The 22,465-nt window shown below is 52.8% G+C and overlaps 1 protein-coding gene across 2 annotated transcripts in view; it reads right to left on the bottom strand.

The window, feature by feature from the left end:
• Positions 1–6,900: 6,900 nt before the first annotated feature.
• The window catches only part of DENND3 (DENN domain containing 3), a 75,058-nt gene continuing 59,493 nt past the window's right edge, over positions 6,901–22,465 (bottom strand). For both annotated transcript variants that reach the window (XM_058276102.1, XM_058276101.2), the window contains exons 19-23: positions 20,159–20,319; positions 18,767–18,900; positions 8,712–8,830; positions 8,502–8,636; positions 6,901–8,388 (exon numbers count right to left, since the gene is read on the bottom strand). In XM_058276102.1, coding sequence (XP_058132085.1) covers positions 8,188–8,388; positions 8,502–8,636; positions 8,712–8,830; positions 18,767–18,900; positions 20,159–20,319 — 750 coding nt within the window. In that variant the 3' untranslated portion in view covers positions 6,901–8,187. The remainder of the gene's footprint in view (positions 8,389–8,501; positions 8,637–8,711; positions 8,831–18,766; positions 18,901–20,158; positions 20,320–22,465) is intronic.

Raw genomic sequence — 22,465 nt, 5'->3', positions numbered from 1 at the left:
TATCCTTTGATGGATTGGTAATTTGTGTTTTCTATTTTTTTTCTTGATCAGTCTTGCTAGAGTTCATCGGAGTCATCACTTTATTTATTTCTCTCCCCCAGTTGTCTGCTTTCTGTGTCCATTTGCTGTGTGTTCTTCTGTGTCTGCTTGTATTCTTGTCAGAATACTCCTGGGCAGGCTGCACTTTTTTCACGCTGGGCAGCTCTCCTTACGGGGTGTGCGTGGGGCTCCCCTATGCGGGGTACACCCCTGCATGGCACAGCATTCCTTGCGTGCATCAGCACTGTGCATGGGTCAGCTCACTACATGGGTCAGGAGGCCCTGGGTTTGAACCCTGGACCTCACATGTGGTACACAGATGCTCTATCCATTGAGCCAAATCCACTTCCCTCAATTACTTTAAAGAACCAAGTTTCAGCTTTGTTGAATCTCTGTATTCCACTTCATCAATTCTTGCTTTTATCTTCATAATTTCCCTCTTTAAGTATTTTGGGTTAAATATGCTTTTATTTTTCATCTTCTTATGATGGAAACTCAGATAACTGATTTTAAGCCTTTTTTCTAACATAAGCATTTAAAACTATCCATTTTCTTTCAAGCACTATTTGGCTGTATTCCATGAAGTTTTATATATTGTGCTTTCACTATCATTTGGTTCAAAATATTTTCTAATTTCCCTTGTGACTTTTATGGCCCGTGCGTTATGTGGAAATATATTGTTTAATTTCCAACATAATTTTAATTTTGGGATTTTTCGGTATCTTATTGCTTTTGATTAAATTTCATCGTGGTCAGAGAACGTTTTCTGTTAGATTTTGGTCTTTTCAAATGTTTTGTTCCTTTATGATCCAGCATATGGTCTAACTTGGTGAAATTTCACACGCTGCAGTCGGTGAAGTGTTTCGTAGATGTCAGGTAGGTTAAGTCAGCTGATCATGTTGTTAAGTCTCTTACATCCTTGCTTCTTTTTTTATTTATTATTCTATCAATTACTGTGAGACTGGTGTTAAAATTTCCAACTATGATTGTAGATTTGCCCAGTACCCCATAGAGTTTTGCCATATTTGTTTTATGTATTTTGAATCTCCATTAAGTGCATGTATATGTAACATTGTTTTCTTGATGAATTTACCTTTTAATCACTATGCATATCCCTGTTTGTTTCTTAACCTTGAATTGAAATCTGTTTTGTCTGATGGTAATATAGCCATGCCATTTTCTCATGCTTACCAAGTGCATGGTATATATTTTTTCATCTTTTCCTCCTATCCCATCCGTGTGTGTAGATTTAAAGTGCTTCCCTGGTAGGCGATGTACAGTTGGGGCTTATTTTTTACACAGTGCGTCTTTTAATTGGAGTATTTAGTCCACTTATACTTACCAATATAGTTAGACTCAACTCTTCCATCTTCCTATGTTTTCTGTTTGTCGCGTCTGTTTTTTGTTCCTCAGTCCCTCCTTTCCTGTCTCCTTTTTGGTAAATCAAATATTTTTAAGTGTTATGGTCATTCGTGTGGAGGCGTCAGTGGTGCCGGTGCTCAAGGCCCACCCCTTTGTCCTGCGTCACCTCTTCTGAGTTTCCCATGAATCTCTGCACACTGCTGTGGTCTCTCACCACTAACCCCAGTGAAACCACAGGCGTGGGTAGCTGGTGGGCACCGCAGCCACGGAATATACCCTCTGACCGTCAGGTAAAGATGCAGAGCCGGTGAGGTTTACTCTTCTCCATCGTCAAAGGAAGGTGAGTTCGCCCGCACCCAAGGGTCGTCCCCAAGCAGGGCAGGGGTGGCTCACGTGCCCCAGGGCCACCAGCCTCTGCCACCCCCTTCCACTGCCTCGTTAGAAGCCAGGTCCCTTGTGCCGCAACAGCCCGTCCACAGCAAGCCCCACCCCTGCATCCTGGGGGCGAGGGTCTGAGCCCCTCAGCCTCCCACTGTGCTCTTGGTAGTCCAGGCAGGGCCTCCTGGGACGTTAAACACGGTGACCCAGCCTCACGGGGTGTCCTAAGGTTCCCACAACCCTGCAGCCCACGCGCCATTGCCACGGCTGGGGGGTGGGTTTTCAGGGCCCCCGAAACAGTGTACCACAAACACGGGGGCTTGCGACAGAAATCTATTCTCACGGCCCTGGAGGTCAAGAAGCCCAAAATCAAGACCAGGCAGGGCTGCGCTCGTGCCGGAGGCTCTAGGCAGGAACCCTTCCTTGCCTCTTGCCGCCTCGGTGGCCCCAGGGTGCCTGGGCTCTCGTGGCCACTCTATCCTGTGCCTGTCTTCACATGGCCTGCTCTGGGTCTGTGTCATCGTCTGCTTTTCTCCACTCAAAAATGTTTATTTTTAAGTCATTTCACACTTACTGGACAGCTGCAAAAATAATACAAAACTGCACAGAGAACTCCAACATAACCTCCCACCCAGATCTCCCCAATTTAAAAAATTCTGCCACATTTGCCGTATCATTCTACCTATCCATCCATCCGCCCATCCATCCACCTATTTTCTAAGCGTCTGAAAGTAGGTTGTGGACACCATGGCCTTGACCACTGAGTATGCCGTGTACATTTCCAAGAGCAAGGATATTCACTTACGGGTTACAACTGCCTTACGTGCAGTTACCGAGTTCAAGAGCCCGACTCTGGTGGCACGCTGACAGGCGCGTGCCAGCTTCTTCACCTGGCCTTGAACGTCCTTTCGGGTCTTTCCTCCTCCACCGCCCGATCGAGCCGGGACTGTGCCCTGTATTCCCCCTTCCTCGTCTCTGCGGTGCTCCCGGTGGAAACACCAGCACAGCCGCGCCATCTCGCCGGCCCGGGCAGCCTGTGCAGTGCCACCGAGCACAGCCCCTGCTGCGCCAGCCTCACCACCACCCTCTACCGGAATCTTGCACCACCCCGAGCTGCAGCTCCACATCCATCGCGCGTGAACTCTCACCCACCCACTCCTCGCCAGCCCCGGGAACCTGCCCCCTGCTTGCTGTCTCCGTGAGTTTGCATATTCTAGCTATTTATGTGGCATCAGACAAGACCTGCGCCGCCGCGCCCGACTCCCTTCCCTCCACGGGATGTTCTTAGGTTTCATCTGTGCAGAGGCAGGCTCAGAGCCCCGTTCCTCTTCCGTGCTGAGTCATCGTCCACGTCAGCACCTCTGCTCACCGAGCTGCCCAGCCATCGTCCAGGGGCCTTCCCTTTCCACCTGAAGGCCTCCCTCGGCACCTCTCGTAGGCTGCTCTAGTGCTGACGACCGAGACCTGCTGCTGTGTGTGTGCAATCTCTCAGTCTCTCCCTCCTTTTTGAAAGCATCACTGGATAGAGAGTTCTTGGCTGGCAGTTTCTTTCCTTTCAGCACTTTGTATCTGTCATCCCACTCCTTCTTGCCTCCATGGTTTCTGATGAGAAAACGGCCCTTCCCCCCGCTGGGCTCCGTGGTGTGTGCACACTGCTGCTCTCCCACCGCTTTAGGAATTCCACATCTTTGGCATTTATCAGTTTGATTATAATGCATCTTGGTTTGTGTCTATTTGGAGTTAACTGTTGGGTGTCTTGGATGTGTTTCTATAAGATTTTAATGAAATTTTGTTCAAGTCAGGACGTTTATCGCCATTATTTCTCTGACTATGCTCTCAGCCCTTCCTCTCTCTCCTCTCTCCGGGACTCCCACAGTGGTCCACTGGCCCTCAGGCTCTTCACCGTCTTCATTCGCTTTTCTTTCTGCTGCTTAGGCTGAGTGATGCCAGTTTTCTTACCTTCAAACCCACTGATCCTTTCTTCAGACAACTCCCACCTGCCGTTGGCCTGCTCTAGTAAACTTTTATTCCAGTTCCTTTTCATGCTTTCTTTTTACTGATCTTCTCCTTGTGTTAATCTGTTGTTTTCCCGGTGTCCTTTAGTTCTTCATCTGTGTTTTCCTTGAGCTCTTGAAGCATTTTTAGGACCATTTTTTAAGGTCTTTGTCTGGAAAGTTCCAAGTCTGGTTCTCCTCACTGATGGTTTCTAATGTGAATATTTTCCTTGTATAGGCCATCACATCCTCTTTCTTTGTGTGCTTTAAAATCTTGTGTTGTAATTTGGACATTTTGATATTTTAATGTGTTACCTCTGGATTTAGAGATTGAGACATCAGTGTCTTAAGCTTGTATCCAGCTAGTGTTATGACAGATTTCCTGAACTGCCAAGAGCTATGAAAAAATGTTAGAAACGAAACACCTTTCCCAGTCTTTGCAGACTGGCCTGTGTAAGTACTCTCCTTCCGAGCTTAGCAGTCCTAATAATGAGTTTAGAGGACAGCCTGAGGCAAAAGCATAGAGTCCCTCCTGGTCTTTTCTGTACATGCATTTTGTCCTTGGGCATGTGCGTGTGGTCCTAGGAACTCCCCATTTACAGGGATGCAAGGAATAGCCTCATTCCCCTAGGAAAGAACGTTTTCTCACAGTCCTGAGTGCTCCACTGTATGTCCAACAGCCAGCAACCCTTTACCCCAAGCTTCTCTCATACAGTATTTCAGAGAGAGCTCTGTGAGCTGCTTCTAGGTCCAGAACGTTCTGTGATGGTGAGCTGGTGAGCGCGTCCTGGTTCAGTCTTTAGGTTGCCCCCACACAGACCGGCAGGGGCACAAAAGTTACCCTGTTCCCTCCAGAACTGGGACCAGAGGCCCTCCCTGGAAACGTGTGCCAGTTTCACACAGAAGTAGTGATGGGGTGGGGAGGGGCCAGCAAGGGTGCCACAGAATCCTACCATTCTTAAGTTGCTTTTTTCTTGACTTGGCACTCTTCCTGTTACTGGTACCCTTTAACTGTTTTCCAAAGCTCTGAGGAAGATGTTTTTGTCAGCTCTTGCTTGTTCAAGTCTTCTGTGGAAGGGAGCCCTAGAACCGCTCTCTCCACCATCTTGACTGGGGCAGGCCCTCTTCCAAAGACACCTGCCACTGGCTTCAGTGCCCACCCTAAATGCAGGATAATTTCACCTCGAGGCCTTTAACTTCATCTGCAAAGACCCATTCCCCAAGTGTGGTGGTTTGGAGCTGTATGGACCCCAGGAAGTCATGTTCTTAAGGCTGATCCGCCCCTGCGGGTGTGGCTCTATCGTGAGACCTTTTGGCATGGCCAGGGTGGCTCTTAATACTCTACTGGAGTCCTTCATAGGAGAATGAAATTCAGACAGAGAAAGTCTCAGAAGCAAGAAGCTGAAGGCAACAAACCCCAGAAGAGAAGCGAGAGATCAGCAGATGCCACCACGTGTCTAGGATCACCGGCAGCTGGTTTTCAGAAAGAAAGCACCACCTGACGATGCCTTGATTTGGACATTTTTCTCAGCCTAAAACTGTAAGCTTGTGAGCTAATAAATTCCCTTTGTTGAAGCCAACACATTTCATGATAGCTGCTTTGAGCAGCTGAGCAAACTAAAACAGTAACACAGTTCCGGGGAGTAGGAAATGGGCGTATATCTTGGAGGACCACCAATCAGCTACCGAAGTAGCTCCTGCATGTATACTCCTCACCTTCCACAAAAGCCCCACAGGCAGCTCGGATTCAACGCTCCCTCTCACTCAATCCCCACACCAACTCTGCAAGAAGGAACTAGCCAGTGGTACAGAGGGCTTGGGTCCCGTGGCCAGGTATCCAGCTAGGAGAATCCCATGAAACACAAAGAGCATGGACAGCAGGAACCTGGAGAGTACTCGTCCACCTTCCTAAGGAATCCTCCAGAAATGGATGTAAGCCATGTGCTTGCGTTTGTAATTCAGACGTTGTTATGGTAACCACTTCCAAGGTGTTTTGGTTTCCCAGGCTGCTCAAGCAAATGCCGTGAAATGGGTCAGGTTAAAAAATGGGAATCTCATGGTTTTGAGGCTAAAAGAGTCCAAATCAAGACATCTTCAAAGCAATGCTTTCTTGCTGAAGACCCGTGCGCTGGGGCTGGCTGCCGGCAGTCCTGGGCTCCTGTCACACGGTGGGCGCACAGCGGCCTCGCCCGGCCTCTGCCTTCTCCTCGAGCAGCTCCTGGCTGCTCACTCGCTCTGAATTTCACTCCACTTGTACAGGACTCCAGTGGTAGGATGAAGACCCCGCCTGACCGAGGGGGGCTGCACCTTCTTAGCTGGGATAACCTCATCACAGAGTCCCTTTTACAATGGTTCACACCTCAGGAATGGATTAAATTTTTCTGGGGTGCACATACCTTCGAAGCACCACAAAGGGGCTGTAACTTGAGAAAAGCGGACGCATGCACATCTGAGAACAGGTCATACACACGTTACCCTGGGGTCGCTCTACAGCCTCTGCAGCAATACCCGGGGTTCAGGGCAAGCTTTTGATGGGTGTGTGAGCAGGGCCCAAGCAGGCCGCTTTTTCTACCTTCTGGAATATGGCAAAAGAGCTGAAATTATACTGAAATCAAATATTGGCATCTGCTTTACAATAAACATTTTTGCTATGCCAATTCAGCTTTCTAAAGCCAAGACTGTGAAGGCACCACAGCCTGTTTAATGAATTCAAGCTTATTTTGATCCTCCTCATGACAAATCATTCATAATGGAATTTCTTCGAAGCATGGAGAAAAACTAAAAGTGCCCTTTTTGTTTCAGCAAACCCACTGGTTAGGATTCTAGTTACACAAATAGAGGACACACACTTGCCCTCAGCCCATTGATTCCACTTTTAATTGTTCACTCCTTTTTTTCTTTTATATAAATATTCCTAAAAGCCACTAGTTTTTCTGTACTGGCAGGTTCAAACACAGTCAGTGTCAAGGCATACGCTGGATATTATTACCAAAAATCAAGGAACTGAAAACCCCACATGAGATAACTTGATCTGAACTTAGAATGAATTAAAAGCAAATTCAAATTGGTCAGATCTTCTCTTCTACTGATAAATCTGTTGTATAAAGTAAGAAAAGTGACATCAGCATTTATTAAGTGAAAGAATTTATTACCAAACCGTTTAAAATACCTAATTACACTTGAACTGGCATTAAATAGTTTATAAATGTATTTCTGCCAGGCCTTTGCTGTAATTTTTGTTTATAAAAGCAAAAGTCAACCCTTCGCTCTCTGGCGCCGGCTAGCCTTCCTCCCAGGGGTCAGAGGCTGCGCCCCGCAGCAGCACACGTGTTAGGCCGCCCGGCGGCGCCGCGCTCTACCCAAGGCCAAACCCTGGGAGAAAATCAGTCTACAACATGGGACTTCCAGAACACTTGGTCCAAGCCAGCGTTCCAGCCACAGCGTTCATTCTGGAAACCACCGACAGTCTCAGGTTTGGCCTTGTTTTGGGAGGTGGGCAGAGGGCCTCGGAGAGCTCTCAGGTCAGCGAGGTCGGGGCAGCGCCTGTCCAGAGCCCTGGGCCGGCCGTGACGCCCACAGGCCAGCAGCACCCGCCTGTGCTGACGGGAGGTGCCTCTCCACGGCCCTTAGCCAACCAACGCCACCTTTGGAGCATCCAAGGAGGGCAGCCGCGACAGGATAAAAATGTGCCAAGCGTCATTTTGGAGCCAATGAGAGCTTTTTCAGTTTCAACAGGAAGCACCATCTCTCTCCACACACACAGTACGTCCACAAGACGCACGTGGAGGCAGCCTGTCAGTCCGTGGATGTGGTGGTGACTTTACTGGCACACTAGGTACTATGTGTTATTTTCAATGGATTTTTTTTTTGTCTCATAAAAATGACTTGTCGTCATCAGTAGGAGAAAAGGTCCCCTCAGGTTTCGTTAAGAAGGAAGGAAAAGGGCAGAGCGTGGCCCAGCCAGCCCCCTCGTGGGCAGGCCCAAGCCGGTTCAGCCACACCTGGTTACAGTCAGGTGCCCCCAGCCCACCTGAGACCAGAACTCGACCCCAGGAGAGAGAGCCCGAGGCCGCAGGGCTCCCGGGTCAGCACCGCCCGCGGGCCCCACCCGCGCCCGTGTTTGCTGAGTGACTGAGGCACGGGTGCAGGTCACAAGTGCCCAGCAGGCTCGGCGTGGCAGGCGCCCAGGGCCAGGCTGGCAGTGAGGGGGCACAGGGGCCGGGACCCCCCGGCGGGGTAGAGAGCGGGGCGCGGCGCTCGGCTCTACCACGGAGGCCCGTGTGGGGCGTCCGGCCCCGGCCCCCTGACCCACCCGCCGAGGCCGGCCCTCGGGTCCCAGCCCCGCGCGCCCCCCCCAGAGCCCACAGGCCCGCGGTTCCCGCCCGCAGAGCGCCGGTCCTGGGCCTTGCGGCGCCTACTCGACCTTCCAGATGGCGATCTTCCCTTCCTCCCGGCCGGACCCACTCAGCACGTATCTGTCCTCGGCCGAGCACAGGGTGGTCACCGTGTCCGCGTGGGCCACCAGCTCCTTCTCCACGGCCTTCCTCTCCGCGTCAATCACGTAGATTTTCCCTTTGGGCTTTTCCTGCGACAGGCCCCTGGCGCCCACCCAGATCTGCAAGGAGAAACGGGGGCCCGTGCCTCCTGACTGCGCCGCCCCCGGGGCCCCGCGCCACGCCTCCCCCGCGAAGGAGCCGAGGGGCCGGGGCCGGGCGCCTCCCGCCTTACCTGCCGCTTCACCCTGATCATGCAGGTGACCTCGGCGCAGCCCTGCAGCGGGACCCAGCGCGGGCTCTGGCTGAGGTCCCGCGTGCTCCAGACGCCCACCTCGCCGCGCCCAGCGCACACCGCCCAGAGCTGCTCCTGCGGGGACAGGGCGCCGTCACGCGGGCCCCCGTCGCGGGCGTGCGCCCCCCGGAGGGTGTGCCCCGGGCATACCTCGGGCATCAGCTGGAAGCCGAGGAAGGAGGTGTGGGGGCCTTTCAGGTCCCCCTCGACTCTCAGTTCCTGACGGAGAAATCCGCTGGTGGTCACCACCACGATGCCCTGCCCCGTGCCTGCGAGCGAGAGGCGGGGTCAGGCAGCGCCGGGCAGCTGGGGCGGTCGGGGAGGGCAAGGCCAGGCCCGCGGCTCGCTCCAGAGGCAGCACCGACCACCCACAGCCGCGGGGCCACGTCGCCAGCGCGGGCGAGGCGTGGCCACATCTGCCCACCAACCTTCACCCGTGGCCACGAGCCCCAGTTTTCCTGAGGAGGAACCTGCTGGAACCCCCCTCCTCTACAGAGGCTGGACTCAAAGTGGCGAGAAGACAACGCAGCCACTGGACTCTCTCCTGTCACGGCCGTTTTGGGTTTTCCGTCCCTCGACACCAAAGCTGGTGATTCTTAGAACGGAGAAGGCCGCCCTGCCTCGACGGACCACTTCCCTCTGCTCGTCTCGAGGGCTTCTCTCAGCCTACTCTGTCACCCACTAAAGTACAGCACCGTTTTACAAACCAGGAGCACTTCCACGTCTATAAACTGTTACCTCAGAGAAGCCGTGCGCGCAGAGGAGAGCGAAACCGCCTGTGAGAACGGGGGCGCTGCGAGGCTTTCGCTTCTTGCACGTGCCCCGTGGGCGCCCGCCCCCCACTGCTGATGCCCCTTATTCCTGGCGTGTCGAGGGCAGGAAGACACGAGCCGTGCCCTCTGAGAGCGCCCCCCTCCGCCCCCCAGACAGCGAAGCCCCGTGTCGGGGTGCGGCCACCCCACCTGGGCAGGCCTGGCCCGCCAGAGATGCCAGGCTCCCCTTGGGGGAAGGACCCCCTCCGGCCCTGGGCCCCCCTTGGACTCAGAAGCCAGCCTGGGCTGTCAAGGACACGCACGTCCACGGCCCCAGCCCCTCCACGCGTGTGTGGCCTCCACGGCGCTACCCGGGCGCAGCAGGGCTTTCGCGTCCCCGGTGCAAAGCAAATACCAGGGGTTTACTCCAGAAGCCCGGGGAGCTGCCGGCTCCCAGGTGCCAGGCAGGAAGCATTTCAAGGCGCCCCCAGGTGAGGCCTTCCAGAAGCCCGGTGCTCCAGGGCTGGGCTCCTGCCGCGTGGCGGTGCGCGTGGCGGTGCGCGTGACAGCCCACGTGGTGGCCTACGTGGCGGGGCCTGGGCGGCCCCTGCTGGCCTCCCCCCTCCCTCCAGGTTCTGCTGACCTCGCTTCCGGCCACTCCCCGCAGGGGCTCCAGTACAGGAGGGGCCCGTCCTGCTGAGGCGGCCGCACCTCAGGTGCCAGCGGCCCCTCGAAGGGGCCTGCTCAGAAGGGGCGCGCACCCCCGGGGAGTACGTTTAAGAACACGCTTTTTCAGGGCACAGACCTCCAACCCTCATGGTCTGCCCGTGGGCCCGAGATGACACGTTCTGTTCACACGCAGAATGACTCAGTCCATCACGGCGTCCCCAAAGCCACAGTCACCCCACAGGTGCCGGCCCCCTCCCAAGCACCAGGTGAACCGCCCTCTCCACGGACACGGGTGGGCCCATGCCCTCCCCATGGACACGGGTGGGCCCGCCCTCCCCGTGGACACCCGTGGGCCCGCCCTCTCCGTGGACACCGTGGGCCCGCCCTCTCCGTGGACACCGTGGGGGCCGCCCTCTCCGTGGACACCGTGGGGGCCGCCCTCTCCGTGGACACCCGTGGGCCCGCCCTCTCCGTGGACACCCGTGGGCCCGCCCTCTCCGTGGACACCCGTGGGCCCGCCCTCTCCGTGGACACCCGTGGGCCCGCCCTCTCCGTGGACACCGTGGCCCGCCCTCTCCGTGGACACCGTGGGCCCGCCCTCTCCGTGGACACCGTGGCCCGCCCTCTCCGTGGACACCGTGGGCCCGCCCTCTCCGTGGACACCGTGGCCCGCCCTCTCCGTGGACACCGTGGGCCCGCCCTCTCCGTGGACACCGTGGGCCCGCCCTCTCCGTGGACACCGTGGGCCCGCCCTCTCCGTGGACACCGTGGCCCGCCCTCTCCGTGGACACCGTGGGCCCGCCCTCTCCGTGGACACCGTGGGCCCGCCCTCTCCGTGGACACCGTGGGCCCGCCCTCTCCGTGGACACCGTGGGGGCCGCCCTCTCCGTGGACACCCGTGGGCCTGCCCTCTCCGTGGACACCGTGGGCCCGCCCTCTCCGTGGACACCGTGGGGCCCGCCCTCTCCGTGGACACCGTGGGGGCCGCCCTCTCCGTGGACACCGTGGGCCCGCCCTCTCCGTGGACACCGTGGGCCCGCCCTCTCCGTGGACACCCGTGGCCCGCCCTCTCCGTGGACACCGTGGGGCCCGCCCTCTCCGTGGACACCGTGGGGGCCGCCCTCTCCGTGGACACCGTGGGCCCGCCCTCTCCGTGGACACCGTGGGCCCGCCCTCCCCGTGGACACCCGTGGGCCCGCCCTCTCCGTGGACACCGTGGGCCCGCCCTCTCCGTGGACACCGTGGGCCCGCCCTCTCCGTGGACACCGTGGCCCGCCCTCTCCGTGGACACCCGTGGGCCCGCCCTCTCCGTGGACACCGTGGGCCCGCCCTCTCCGTGGACACCGTGGCCCGCCCTCTCCGTGGACACCGTGGCCCGCCCTCCCCGTGGACACCGTGGCCCGCCCTCCCCGTGGACACCGTGGCCCGCCCTCTCCGTGGACACCGTGGCCCGCCCTCTCCGTGGACACCGTGGCCCGCCCTCTCCGTGGACACCGTGGCCCGCCCTCTCCGTGGACACCGTGGGCCCGCCCTCTCCGTGGACACCGTGGCCCGCCCTCTCCGTGGACACCGTGGCCCGCCCTCTCCGTGGACACCGTGGCCCGCCCTCTCCGTGGACACCGTGGGCCTGCCCCCTTGGCCTGAGGCGCTCTCTGGTCCAGACCTGGGCTTCCTGGCTCTGCCCTGAAGCCACTCTTACTCAGCGTGTCCCTCTCCGCCCCTTTCAGTCGAGGCAGCGGTTCCCTCCACTCTCACAAATCACACACAGCCATGTTGGCTTTGTGGCAGGTCCCAGGGGTACAAACCGCCAGACCGAAGCACCTCCCACAGGTCCCCGAGCGTAGCGGCGCCGCCAGCCCTGACCTCACTGTGGGCTCGCTGGGCCCGTGCTCACCCAGACCCTCGAGGAGCCCTGCGCGCGGGGCCTCGCCTTCCGGAAGCTCAGGGACGTCCCTGCCGGAGCCGCTTCTGCCCGGTCTCGGAACACACTGGACAGGCTCAGAAGTGCCCAAACCATCAGCTTCTGGTTTCTTTGCACTGAATAGTTCATTTCTCAGTGTATCCCTTTCTTCTCTCTCTCACCTTGAGCTACAAAGAGAAAACAGGCCGCACCTTCCGCACTTGGGACTCTCCTCAGCTAAATATCCGAGTTCATCGCTTTCAAACTCTGTCTCCACCCAGCGTCAGAACTCGGTTTCCCCAAGTCCTCTGCCACCTTGACCCAAGGACCGCCTGTCCTCCAGTCTCCAACAGCACATCACCGCTGCCTCTCAGGCCTCGTGGGAAGCACCTTTCGCATCCGTATTTCCACCCAGTCTCCTCAAAGCAATCCAGGCTTTTTCTCTCAGGCACCTCACAGCCCTTCCGGCCTCCACCAACTAACCAAGGAGAGAAAGTTCCGGCAGTACTCGCCAGTCCAACTTAGCCTGTGATCCAGAGCGCCCAGTGTGCCTGCAGTGGAGAGGGAATATCCCAAAAACGAACCTCATTTCTGTAAAAATATTTGTAAAATCCCCCTCGAAATCTTGACTGAGGCTTAAATGCATACCAAAGCAGAAGTGAGCAGCTGGGACCCTGAAGAGCTGAGGGGATTTTAGCAGCTGCACCTGCTGAAGGAATGAGGACTCAAAACCCACATCAAGGTAGGAAGGTGTGGATTCATCTTGGGCGTGCTAGCGGAACCCCAGGAAAGCCTGAAACCAAGCCTCCACGCATCAGCAGGGCCCACCAACAATCTAATAGTAGCCTGCTAGAATAAAAACTTAATATTAATTAGAGAAAGATAAAATAATCCAATCTCTTCAATGATCCAGGGTCTAGGATACAATAAAAAATAACTATACACACGGAGCGTAAAAATGAGACTAATAAGACATAAAAACAGAGGCAGACTCACAAATGATCCAAATTTGAATTAAACAGAAAAGGACTTCAAACTTAACAAGTATATATATAAATTAACAGGAAGATATGGAGCAAATGCATGAGAGAAGAAATTTAGGGAGAAATGGAAGTTCTAAGATTAAAATGAAAACTCACTGGAAAGCTTATCAGCAGACAGGACAGAGAAGAAAAAAAAAGTCAACAGAAATTTTTCAAAATAAAATTAAGGAAAAGAAATGAAAAAACGCTGTTCAAGACCTGTTAGACAGTCTCAGATGGTCTAATGTATGCATAATTAGAGACCCTAGCAACAAGGAAAGAAATGGGGCAAAAGAAATATTTGAAGAGATAATGATTTAAAATTTTCCCCAAACGTATGAAAGTAAACCCCAAGCAAGATAAATACAAAAACCATCACATACATGTAGGAGTGCAGCTCGTGGAAAGCACAGCTAAAGCCCTAAGAGCAGCTGAAGAAAACATAAGTTATCTTCAGTGGGACAAGAACAGGGATACGGCAGACTTCCCCTTAGGAGGAGGAAGCTAGAAACAAGGGAATGATCTTTTTAAAGTGCTGGAAAGATAAAAACTATCAGACTCGAATTATACGGAAGGCTAAAGGAAGCCACTTAGGCTAAAGGGAAATAGTCAGGCTAGAGACCTGGCTCCTAGGGAAAGCAGCAGCTCACCACAAATGGTAAATATATGGGCAAAAACAATTCTTAATTTCTTTGAAAGACCTTTGATTATAGGCAAAATATTTAAATCTATATGGTGGAATTTCACAGTCATAGAAACAAAATGCTGCATATAACAATAGCACAAAATGCAGAAAAGGGTAACTAGACTTTTACTGTGATAAACTTCTTATATGTGAGGTGGCATGGTAGTTATTTAAAAGTGTAATAAATTAAGGTTGCATGTTGCAATTCTGAAAGCCACCACTAAAAATAAAACCAAAAGTAGAGCTAAAAAGACAATAAAAGAGATAAATTTGATTATAAAAAATATTCATCCAAAATAAGACAGAGAAGGAGGAACAAGAGCAAAAAGAAGAGATGGGAAAAATGGTGGGGGAGGAGAAGACATTAGTGGACTTACCTCCAGCCATGTCGTTAATAGCATTAAAAGTAGATTGATGGGGAAGCAGATTTGGCTCGATGGATAGAGCATCCACCTACCACATGGGAGGTCCAGGGTTCAAACCCCAGGCCTCCTGACCTGTGTGGAGCTGGCCCACGCGCAGTGCTGATGCGCACAAGGAGTGCCCTGCCATACAGAGGTGTCCCCCGCATAGGGGAGTGCCATGCGCAAGGAGTGCGCCCAGTAAGGAGAGGCGAAATGCGCCAAAAAAAGTGCAGCCTGCCCAGGAGTGGCACTGCACACACAGAGAGCTGACACAGCAAGATGACGCAACAAAAAGAGACACAGTTTCCCAGTGCCGCTGACAAGAATGCAAGCAAACACAGAAGAACACACAGCAAGTGGACACAGAGAGCAGACAACTGGGGAGGGTGGGGGTGGGGAGAGAAATAAATAAAAAATCTTAAAAAGAAAAAAGTAGATTGATGGACAAAGGTTCTAATAGACAGTTCTCTGAAGGAAATAGACAAGTGGCCAATAAGACACGAAAAGAGGCTTGACAGCATCAGCCATCTGGGAAATGTCAATCAAACCCTAATTAGGCACAACTCCACATCCCCCAGGAAGTACCTGCTACATTGTGGATGAACCCTGATGATTATGCTGAGAGAAAGAAACCTGTCACAAAAGGCCTTATATTACAAGACAGCATTTATGAAACATCCAGAAGAGGTGATGCCTAGAGACAAAAAGCAGACCAGTGGTTGCCAGAGGGTAGGAAGCACCAGGGGACTGGGGAGAGACGGCCAAGGCGTACAGAGTTTCGGGATAATGAAAACGTTCTAACATTGCCTAAACAGTTGCACTATATGTATATACTAAAAGCCATTGAACTGTACTCTTTCAAATGTGAACTGTATGGTATGCTACTTGTATTTCAATAAAGCTTTTTTTAAAAAGTAAATACACAACACTCCTATTAAAAAGCATAAATTGTCAGACTGAATTTTTAAAAAAGCTAAGTCCCAACTATATGCTGCTTAAAAGAGAAACATGAATTTTTTTTTAAGATTTTCCCCCACCCTGCTGTTTCTGCTGTGTCCACTCGCTGTGTGATCTTCTGTATCTATTTCTCCTTTTTGTCTTCTCATCTTTCTCCTCTAGGATTCATGAGGATTTGATCCTGGGGACCTCTGATGTGGAGAGAGGCTCCCTGTTGATTGCGCCACCTCAGTTCCTGGTCTCTGCTGCGCTTCACTTTGACTCTCTCTTGTTGCCTCATCGTCTTGCTGCAGGGCTCTCTGGCGCAGGCACCAGCTCACCACGCGGGCACTCACGCGGGCACTCGGCTTGCCAAGCAGGCCCTCGTGCCGCACTCGGCTCACTGCGCAGGCACGCTTTGCCTTCTTTTTCACCAGGAAGTCCCAGGGATTGAACCTGGGTCCCCCCATATGGCAGGTGGAGGCCTTATCATCTGAGTCATATCCACTTGCCAGAGAAACACATTATTTTAATATGATTTCAAACTTAGAGAAAGGTTGCAAGAACATTTTGGCCCCATTGCTATATCATTGTTATGATCTGTCTCTATGAATTTACCATTATCAGAAATGAAAAAAGAGGCATCTACGCAGATCCTTCATTTTAAAAAGGGTAATTTAAAAGCCTGCAGGTAGCATCATACAAAATGGTGAAATACTGAACACTTTACCCCTAGGACCAAGAACAAGGCAAGGGTGTCTGTTCTTGCTGTTTATACTCAGTATTCTATCAATAGTACTAGCCAGTGCCATAAGGCTAGAAAAATTTTAAAAGCATATTGTATTAGGGTTCTCTAGGGAAACAGAATCAACAAGAGATATGTCCATAGTATGTGGTTCTGTAAGAGTCTCTCACGCAGCCGTGGGGATGCACCAGTCCAGGTTCTGCAGGCAGGTGCAACCAGGGGCTGCAATGGAAGTCCAGTGAAGGTTCTTGATGAGTTCTAGGAGACACTGGCTGTCCCAGATGAGCTGGGAAATTCTCTCTCAATGCTGGAATCACTTCCCCTTTTAAGGGATTCAACTTATTGGGTCAATCTTCCTGATTGATGTAATTATAACCAGCTATCCATGATTTACCACTGCAGTAAAGTCAATGGTGACTAAAGTCCATAAGTACCCCGGTATTACAGTCAGCCCAGTGCTTGCTTGACCAAACAATTACCTGGCCGAGTTGACACAATAGCCTAACCATCACACATACAGAAAGAAACTGTACTTGTGAACAACATGATTGTGTACCTAGAAAATCCACAGGATACACAGGCTCCTAGAACTGATAAATGAACTCAGCAAGCCTTCATGACAAAACGTCAGCATACAAGTCAATTGTATTTCTGTACACTAACCACGAAAATAAAATATTTTAAAATATTGTTTAAAATAGTATTAAAAAGGTCAAAATGCCTAGGAATAAGTTTAACAAATATGCTAGATCTAGGTACAGAAAACTACAAAACACTATGAGTGTGATTAGAGAAGCTCTAAATATATGGGAAATAGTATCGGGTTCACGGATCCGAAGACTTAACATTGTTAATTTTAAACTCCAGATGTTTTCGTAGAAACCTCTAAGTGCAGTCTAAAATTTCTATGGAAATGCAGAAGACCTGTTGTCGTCAAGACGATTTTGAAGAGCAAGGTTAGAGAACTTAAGCTAGCTGATGTCAGGACTTACTGTGATGGATCAGTTTGGTTTTAGCATAAGGATAGACACGAGTCAACAGAACAAAGGGTCCAGAAAAAGACACACACATACATGGTTCATGGTTTCCACAAAAGGACCCACGCCACTGAATGCGTGAAGGAACACCTTTCCAGCAAATTGTATTGGAAGGACTGGATGTCTATATGGAAAAACAATGAACTCTGACCCCTGCGTTCCACTTTTCACGAAAAATCATTCAAGATAGATCAAAGACAAATCGTAAAAGCTCAAACCATAAATTATAAAACTTATTTTTGTAACCTTGGGGGAAAGAAGCTATTTCTTCTTGTGCTGTCCAATATGGTTGCCACTAGCCACACACAGGTATTTAAATTCAAACTTAAATTACTATTAAATAAAATTAAAAGTAAAATTCCCCAGTCACACTAGCCACATTTCAAGTATCCAAATGCCTTATGTGGCTAAAATCTCTCCTATTGGACAGCACAGAAAAAAACTATTTCACCATCGCAGAAAGCTCTATTGGAAAAGGCTGTCATAATACACAAAAAGCACTAACCATAGAAGAAAAGTGATAAACTGGCTTCATCAAAACCAAAAACTTCAGTTCATGAAAACACACCACAGGGAGGTGGTTTAGTTCAGTGGCTGAGTGTCTGCTTTGCATGTATGAGGTCCCAGGTTCAATCCCCGGTACCCACCCCTCCAAGAAAACAACAAGATACGACTACACACCCACTAAAATGGCTAAAATTTTCAAAATACAACACTAAGTGTCGACAAGGACATTAAGCAACTGGAACTCTCAGGCAGCACTGGTTCGAGTGCAAATGGGACATCTACTTTGGAGCACCGTTTGGCAGTTTCTTCTAACACCTTTCCTTTGACCCAGCAGTTTCCCTAACAGTTATTTAACAAAAGAAATGAAAGCCTATGTTCACAAAAATACCTTTACAGGAAGCAGAAGTGGTGCAAGCAGTTGGGTACCCACCTACCACACAGGAGGTCCCGGGCTTGGTTCCTGGTGCCTTTTAAAGAAGATGAGCAAGACATGATAGGTTGGCATGGTAGGCCAGCAGAGTGAACAGACACAAGAAGATGATGCAATGAGGAGACACAATAAGAGTCACAACAAGCAGGGACAAGTTGTGGTTCAAGTGATTGAGCGCCTCCCTCCCACATGGGAGGTCCCAGGTTTGATTTCCAATGCCTCCTTAAAAAAAAAAAAAAGACACAGCACACAATGAACAGACACAGCAGAGTGAGCACAAACAAGGGGGGGGTAATAAATACATCTTCAAAAAAAAATACCTTCATGAAAATGTTAAGAACAATTTTAATCATAAAAGCCCCAAAATGGAAACAACCCAATGTCCAGCCAAAGCAGAAGGTATAACCAAATTGCAGTAGTAAATTCATAAAACAGACTACTAGGTGGCAATAAAAAGAGAACGAGCTAGAGATTCTCCACACACCGCAGGTGCAGCCTGAAAGCGTGCTGGCTGAGCAGAGCAGGGGGAAGATACACACTGTTCCTTGCAGGAAGGCCAGGAGCAGGCAAAACAAATCCAGGGTGACAGAACTCAGAGCAGGGGCTCCCGGAGGGGGGCTGGAGGGGAGGGGAAACGCTCTGCCTCTCAACGTGTTTGGGGGCACGTGGTGACCCCTTCAGGAAGGCACAACTCCACCCTCACACTCTGTGCGCGCTCCTACACGTCAATCACGCACCACGGGAAGACAAATGCACTCCCGACCGCCGCTCACCTCACCCGGCAATGCCAGGCACGGCTTCAGGATGGGGACAACGCGTGTGCCCTGCCAGGGCCAGAACCAGGGCGCGGCGCCGGCGTCCCCCTGCCAGGCCCCTGCTGAGCTCTGCGCTTGGGGAGCAGGGCCGGCGCCCGGACCGCGGCCCGTGCTGGCAGAGGCCTGGGTGGGCATGAGTGCGTCTCGCCAGGCCTGCCCGTGGATGGGGCACACTCGGGAGGGGACAGCGGGGACGTGGGCGGTGTCCGAGCGGGCTCAGTGCAGAAGCAGGTGCACAGGCGGGAGTGGCCGGCGGGGCAGGGTGGGCAAGGGGCGCCAGGCATGCCCAGCGGGTGGACTTACAGCACCACAGGCGGCCGTCGTGCAGGCTGATGGACGAGAGGCGGCGGCCAGGCAGCTGGAACCTGCTGGTGACCCGCAGCGTGCTCACGTTCCACGCCAGCACCGTGCCGTCGGAGCTGCATGAGTACACCTCGCTGCAGGGCAAAGAGGCACACGGGCGTGCTGAGCGCAGGCTGCAGGCGCTGCGCATCTGACTCAGGGACCGCCAACCCGGGGCCTCCCGGAGGGGCGCTGTCGTATGGCCAGGGCAGCGCTCAGCCACGGCAGGGCCCCTCGGATGGCGCAGTCCACGAGGAAACGGGGCTTCCTGGGCAGCCGCCGGGCCGGCCTGGGTGCGGGTGAGGTGCCGCCAGACCGGCGGGCGAGGGAGCAGCAAACGCGCCCAGACGCCTGTGCTGCCCAAATCAGCCGCCAGCCCCGCCCGCCACGGAGACCGCAGGCCACGGCCACGGGCTCTGGTCCCCACCTCCGGCCCGGGCTCAACTACCAGCTTAGCACTCGTGTCCTCGGAGCCAGGTGTCACCTACGGGGCCACTAAACCGGACCGGGCAAGGGTGGCAGGAAGCCACGAGGGAGCCACGGGGCGGCGACCCGGCCAGCTGGGCTCGCCCGACGGGGCGCGTCCCACTCGCCAAGCCCGTATCCCCGCCGAAGGCGGTGGAGGCCATCTCGCCCTCCATCGTCCCCGATCATCTACTTGGAGTCTGGCCTGTGCGTCAGGGCCCACGCTGAGGCTCCTCGGGGACCTGGGGTCACCTTCCTCCGCGGGGCTTAGAGTCAGGCAGGACGGGACCCGGGTGGGGGCAGAGGCGGCACACAGCCCCGGAAAGGGAGCTGGTCCAGCCCTGGCAATATCTAAGGTGTCACCCGGGCAGGCAGGGCGGGGTGCTGGCTAGTGCCTTGAGGGGACATTCAACTGCGCTGGGTTTTAACCAGAGTCACCGGGACTCAAACCCATGGCCTGCAGGAAATGCCCAAACCTAAGAGCAGATCACGGCCTGAACCTAAGAGCAGACCGCAGCCTAAACCTAAGAGCGGATTGCTGCCTGAACCTAAGAGCAGACCGCGGCCTGCGGGTGGCTTCCAGGGTGGGCACATTGTTCAAGGACTTTAGAAAACTTGAGCAATGGCGAAAGCCCCAGGGCTGTCCCGCCAGGCCCAGGGTTCTGACGTCAGTGGAAACAGGATGCTCCCTTGGGGGATGCCCCTCTGGGGTTCGCCCCAGGCCCCGCCACCCCTCAGTGACCTCGGCAGCAAGGCCAAGGGCCAGGGGACCCCTGTGCCATGCACAGAAGCAGGCCGGCGGCATCCCCCACGCTCTTGAGACCGGGCCCGTGGGCTCCACTGGCAGTCCACGCCCGAGGACCCCGACCCCGCAGCCCCCACCCTCACCTGGGGGCCTTGCTGCCGTCCGGGCCGATCAGGTCGGTGACGCTGGCGCGGTGGTCGGTGAGCTGCTTGTTGCAGGACATGCTGTGGGTGTTGATGATGTAGATGACCGAGTCCTCCGAGCCCACCCACACCTGGCCGGGCTCCGCCATCAGCATGCAGTTCTAAGGGGCCGAGGGAAAAGCGCAGCGCGTCAGCGCCGCCGGCTGCGGGGGGCGCCGGCTGCGGGGGGCGCCGGCGGGGCTCGGGCAGGAGAGCCCGGGCGCAGGGCTTGGCTTAGCCCGGCCAGCAGCCCGTGGTGCCGTCTAGGCTTTGGGGAACTGGAAATTAAGGATTAAAACATTTACAAGTTAGGAAACCACACGTGAAATAAAGCTCTGCGTGTAAAGCCGACCCGTCGCTGGAGCAGCGTCCTGCGTCTTCCTTGCCTCGAGCCCACAGAGTGGTTGCTGGACGATGAAATTTAGCCAATTTATATACACAACGCTTGACCAGAAATTGTAAAACCGTTTCCAATTTTCCAGATACACGTAGCTTTCAAAGAGCAGAAGTTCCATCGTGGAGGGACGCTGAGGGCCACACGCGGCAGGGCCTCCTTTTAAGCGACAAATGCGCCCCAAGACCCTCCGCGTAAGGAGAAGGCCACGCGTGACAGCGAGCACTTACGTACTTAGTACTTCTTGTAAGAAGACCCCCATCACACATTCTTACATAGACCAGGCAAACACTCTAGTAACAATAACTAAACAACACTAATCATAGAAGTAACTTAAAATTTTTAAAATTTTCTCTCTCTCTCCATCCTTCCACACTTTACGCCCAGAGCCTGCCTTAGCAGTTCTGTGAATGTACATTCTACTGGGCAATTTTTTCCCAAAAAGTCCAGTCTCGTCACAATTGCAGCCTTGCCTTGGCCCGTGTCCCCTTCCTCCGTGATTTTCTTTAGTTCTTCAGCTCCCCCATCTGCAGAGGCAGCCTCGCCGGTAACTGGGAGAATGTTCGGGCCAGCTCTTTCTGTAAGCCCGTACGCCCAGCCTTGCTGGCGGCCAGCGGCTCTGCATGAGGATCGTCTCCGCTGACTTGTCCCGCAAGGGCCCTTGGCCCCCTCACGCAGCGCCAGGCCACCCGCAGGTGCTCCGGCCCACGGCTCCAGCCACAGTCAGAGCCAAGGTTCGTCGCACGCCACGGATGAAGCTCCAGCAGCCTGGGTGCTAAAGCAACGCTTGCAGGGGAAATCCGCTCTTCTCTAACATTCTTACAACCTCGTAAGGAGGCTTTTTTCCTTTCCTAAAGCTAAATTTTTTATTTTATCATCCAACACAGGGGCTTACGCCTTTTCTCAGGCTTACCAGAGCTCCTGGCCTCGCTGCTCTTGTGTTACTACTTTGGGTCATTACCAGGGACTAAATAGCATTAGTGAAAACAGAGAAGCACCGCCCCGCTGCGGCTGTGGCTGGTTTACAGGGGAGAACACCAGACGAAAACCACCAGCCACAATGACGAGGTGACGGCACACCATCGCTTCTCAGAGCGAAAATGGTGCTGATTCTGCACATAGAATGCTTTATTTTACCTATTTTTCTGGCTTTATTTTATTGACTGCCAGTCACACACACCTGAATTCATGTGTCGAGCTAGCGTCAAATGAGGTCCCACTGACTCTATCCTCAGTACAATGGTGGTGAACTGTTACGTAGCGGTAAGTCAAAAGAAAGGTCGTAGGGAAAGTGATCATTTAATATTACCAATAAATATTCCCATAATTCAGAAAAGGATGTTAATTTGCTAGTTTCAGAATTAATTGTTTATTTTAAAAACCTCATCTTTTTCAGCATCTACCTGAGGACTGGAATCGTTTTAATAAAATATCTTTTTTTTTTAGTGGCCCAAAGAGAAGGTGTCTTTAGATAAACTACTTTGAACTTCAAATTTCAGAGGAGGCAACATTTTCTTAAGATAATTATGCAGGTTTCTTCCTGTTAAATGATACAAAATAACTATGAAACTAAGATATTTTCACATATCTGGGGTGACTTGTTGTTAAATTAAATGTTAGCCAGCCTAACTGGAGAGTAGCAAAGACTGCTACAAGATGCAAACTTCTGCTTTCATTTTAAGTAGGATTTTTAAACTTATTCTATCATTTCAAAGTCTTTGAAATGCTGGTAACTAAGAACCAACAGAAAAAATATTAAATTAAGAGTAAGAGAGATACCTTTAATTTCTCCTTCTTTGTTTTTGTTTGTTTGGCCTGAAACACAATTAGGCTTTTGGAAATATTTTTTATTTACTGTATCACAGGTCCTATTA

Source organism: Dasypus novemcinctus, chromosome 14, assembly GCF_030445035.2.
Source record: "Dasypus novemcinctus isolate mDasNov1 chromosome 14, mDasNov1.1.hap2, whole genome shotgun sequence".
Classification (NCBI taxonomy): Eukaryota; Metazoa; Chordata; class Mammalia; order Cingulata; family Dasypodidae; genus Dasypus; species Dasypus novemcinctus.
This window is presented reverse-complemented; position numbering and strand designations above follow the sequence as displayed.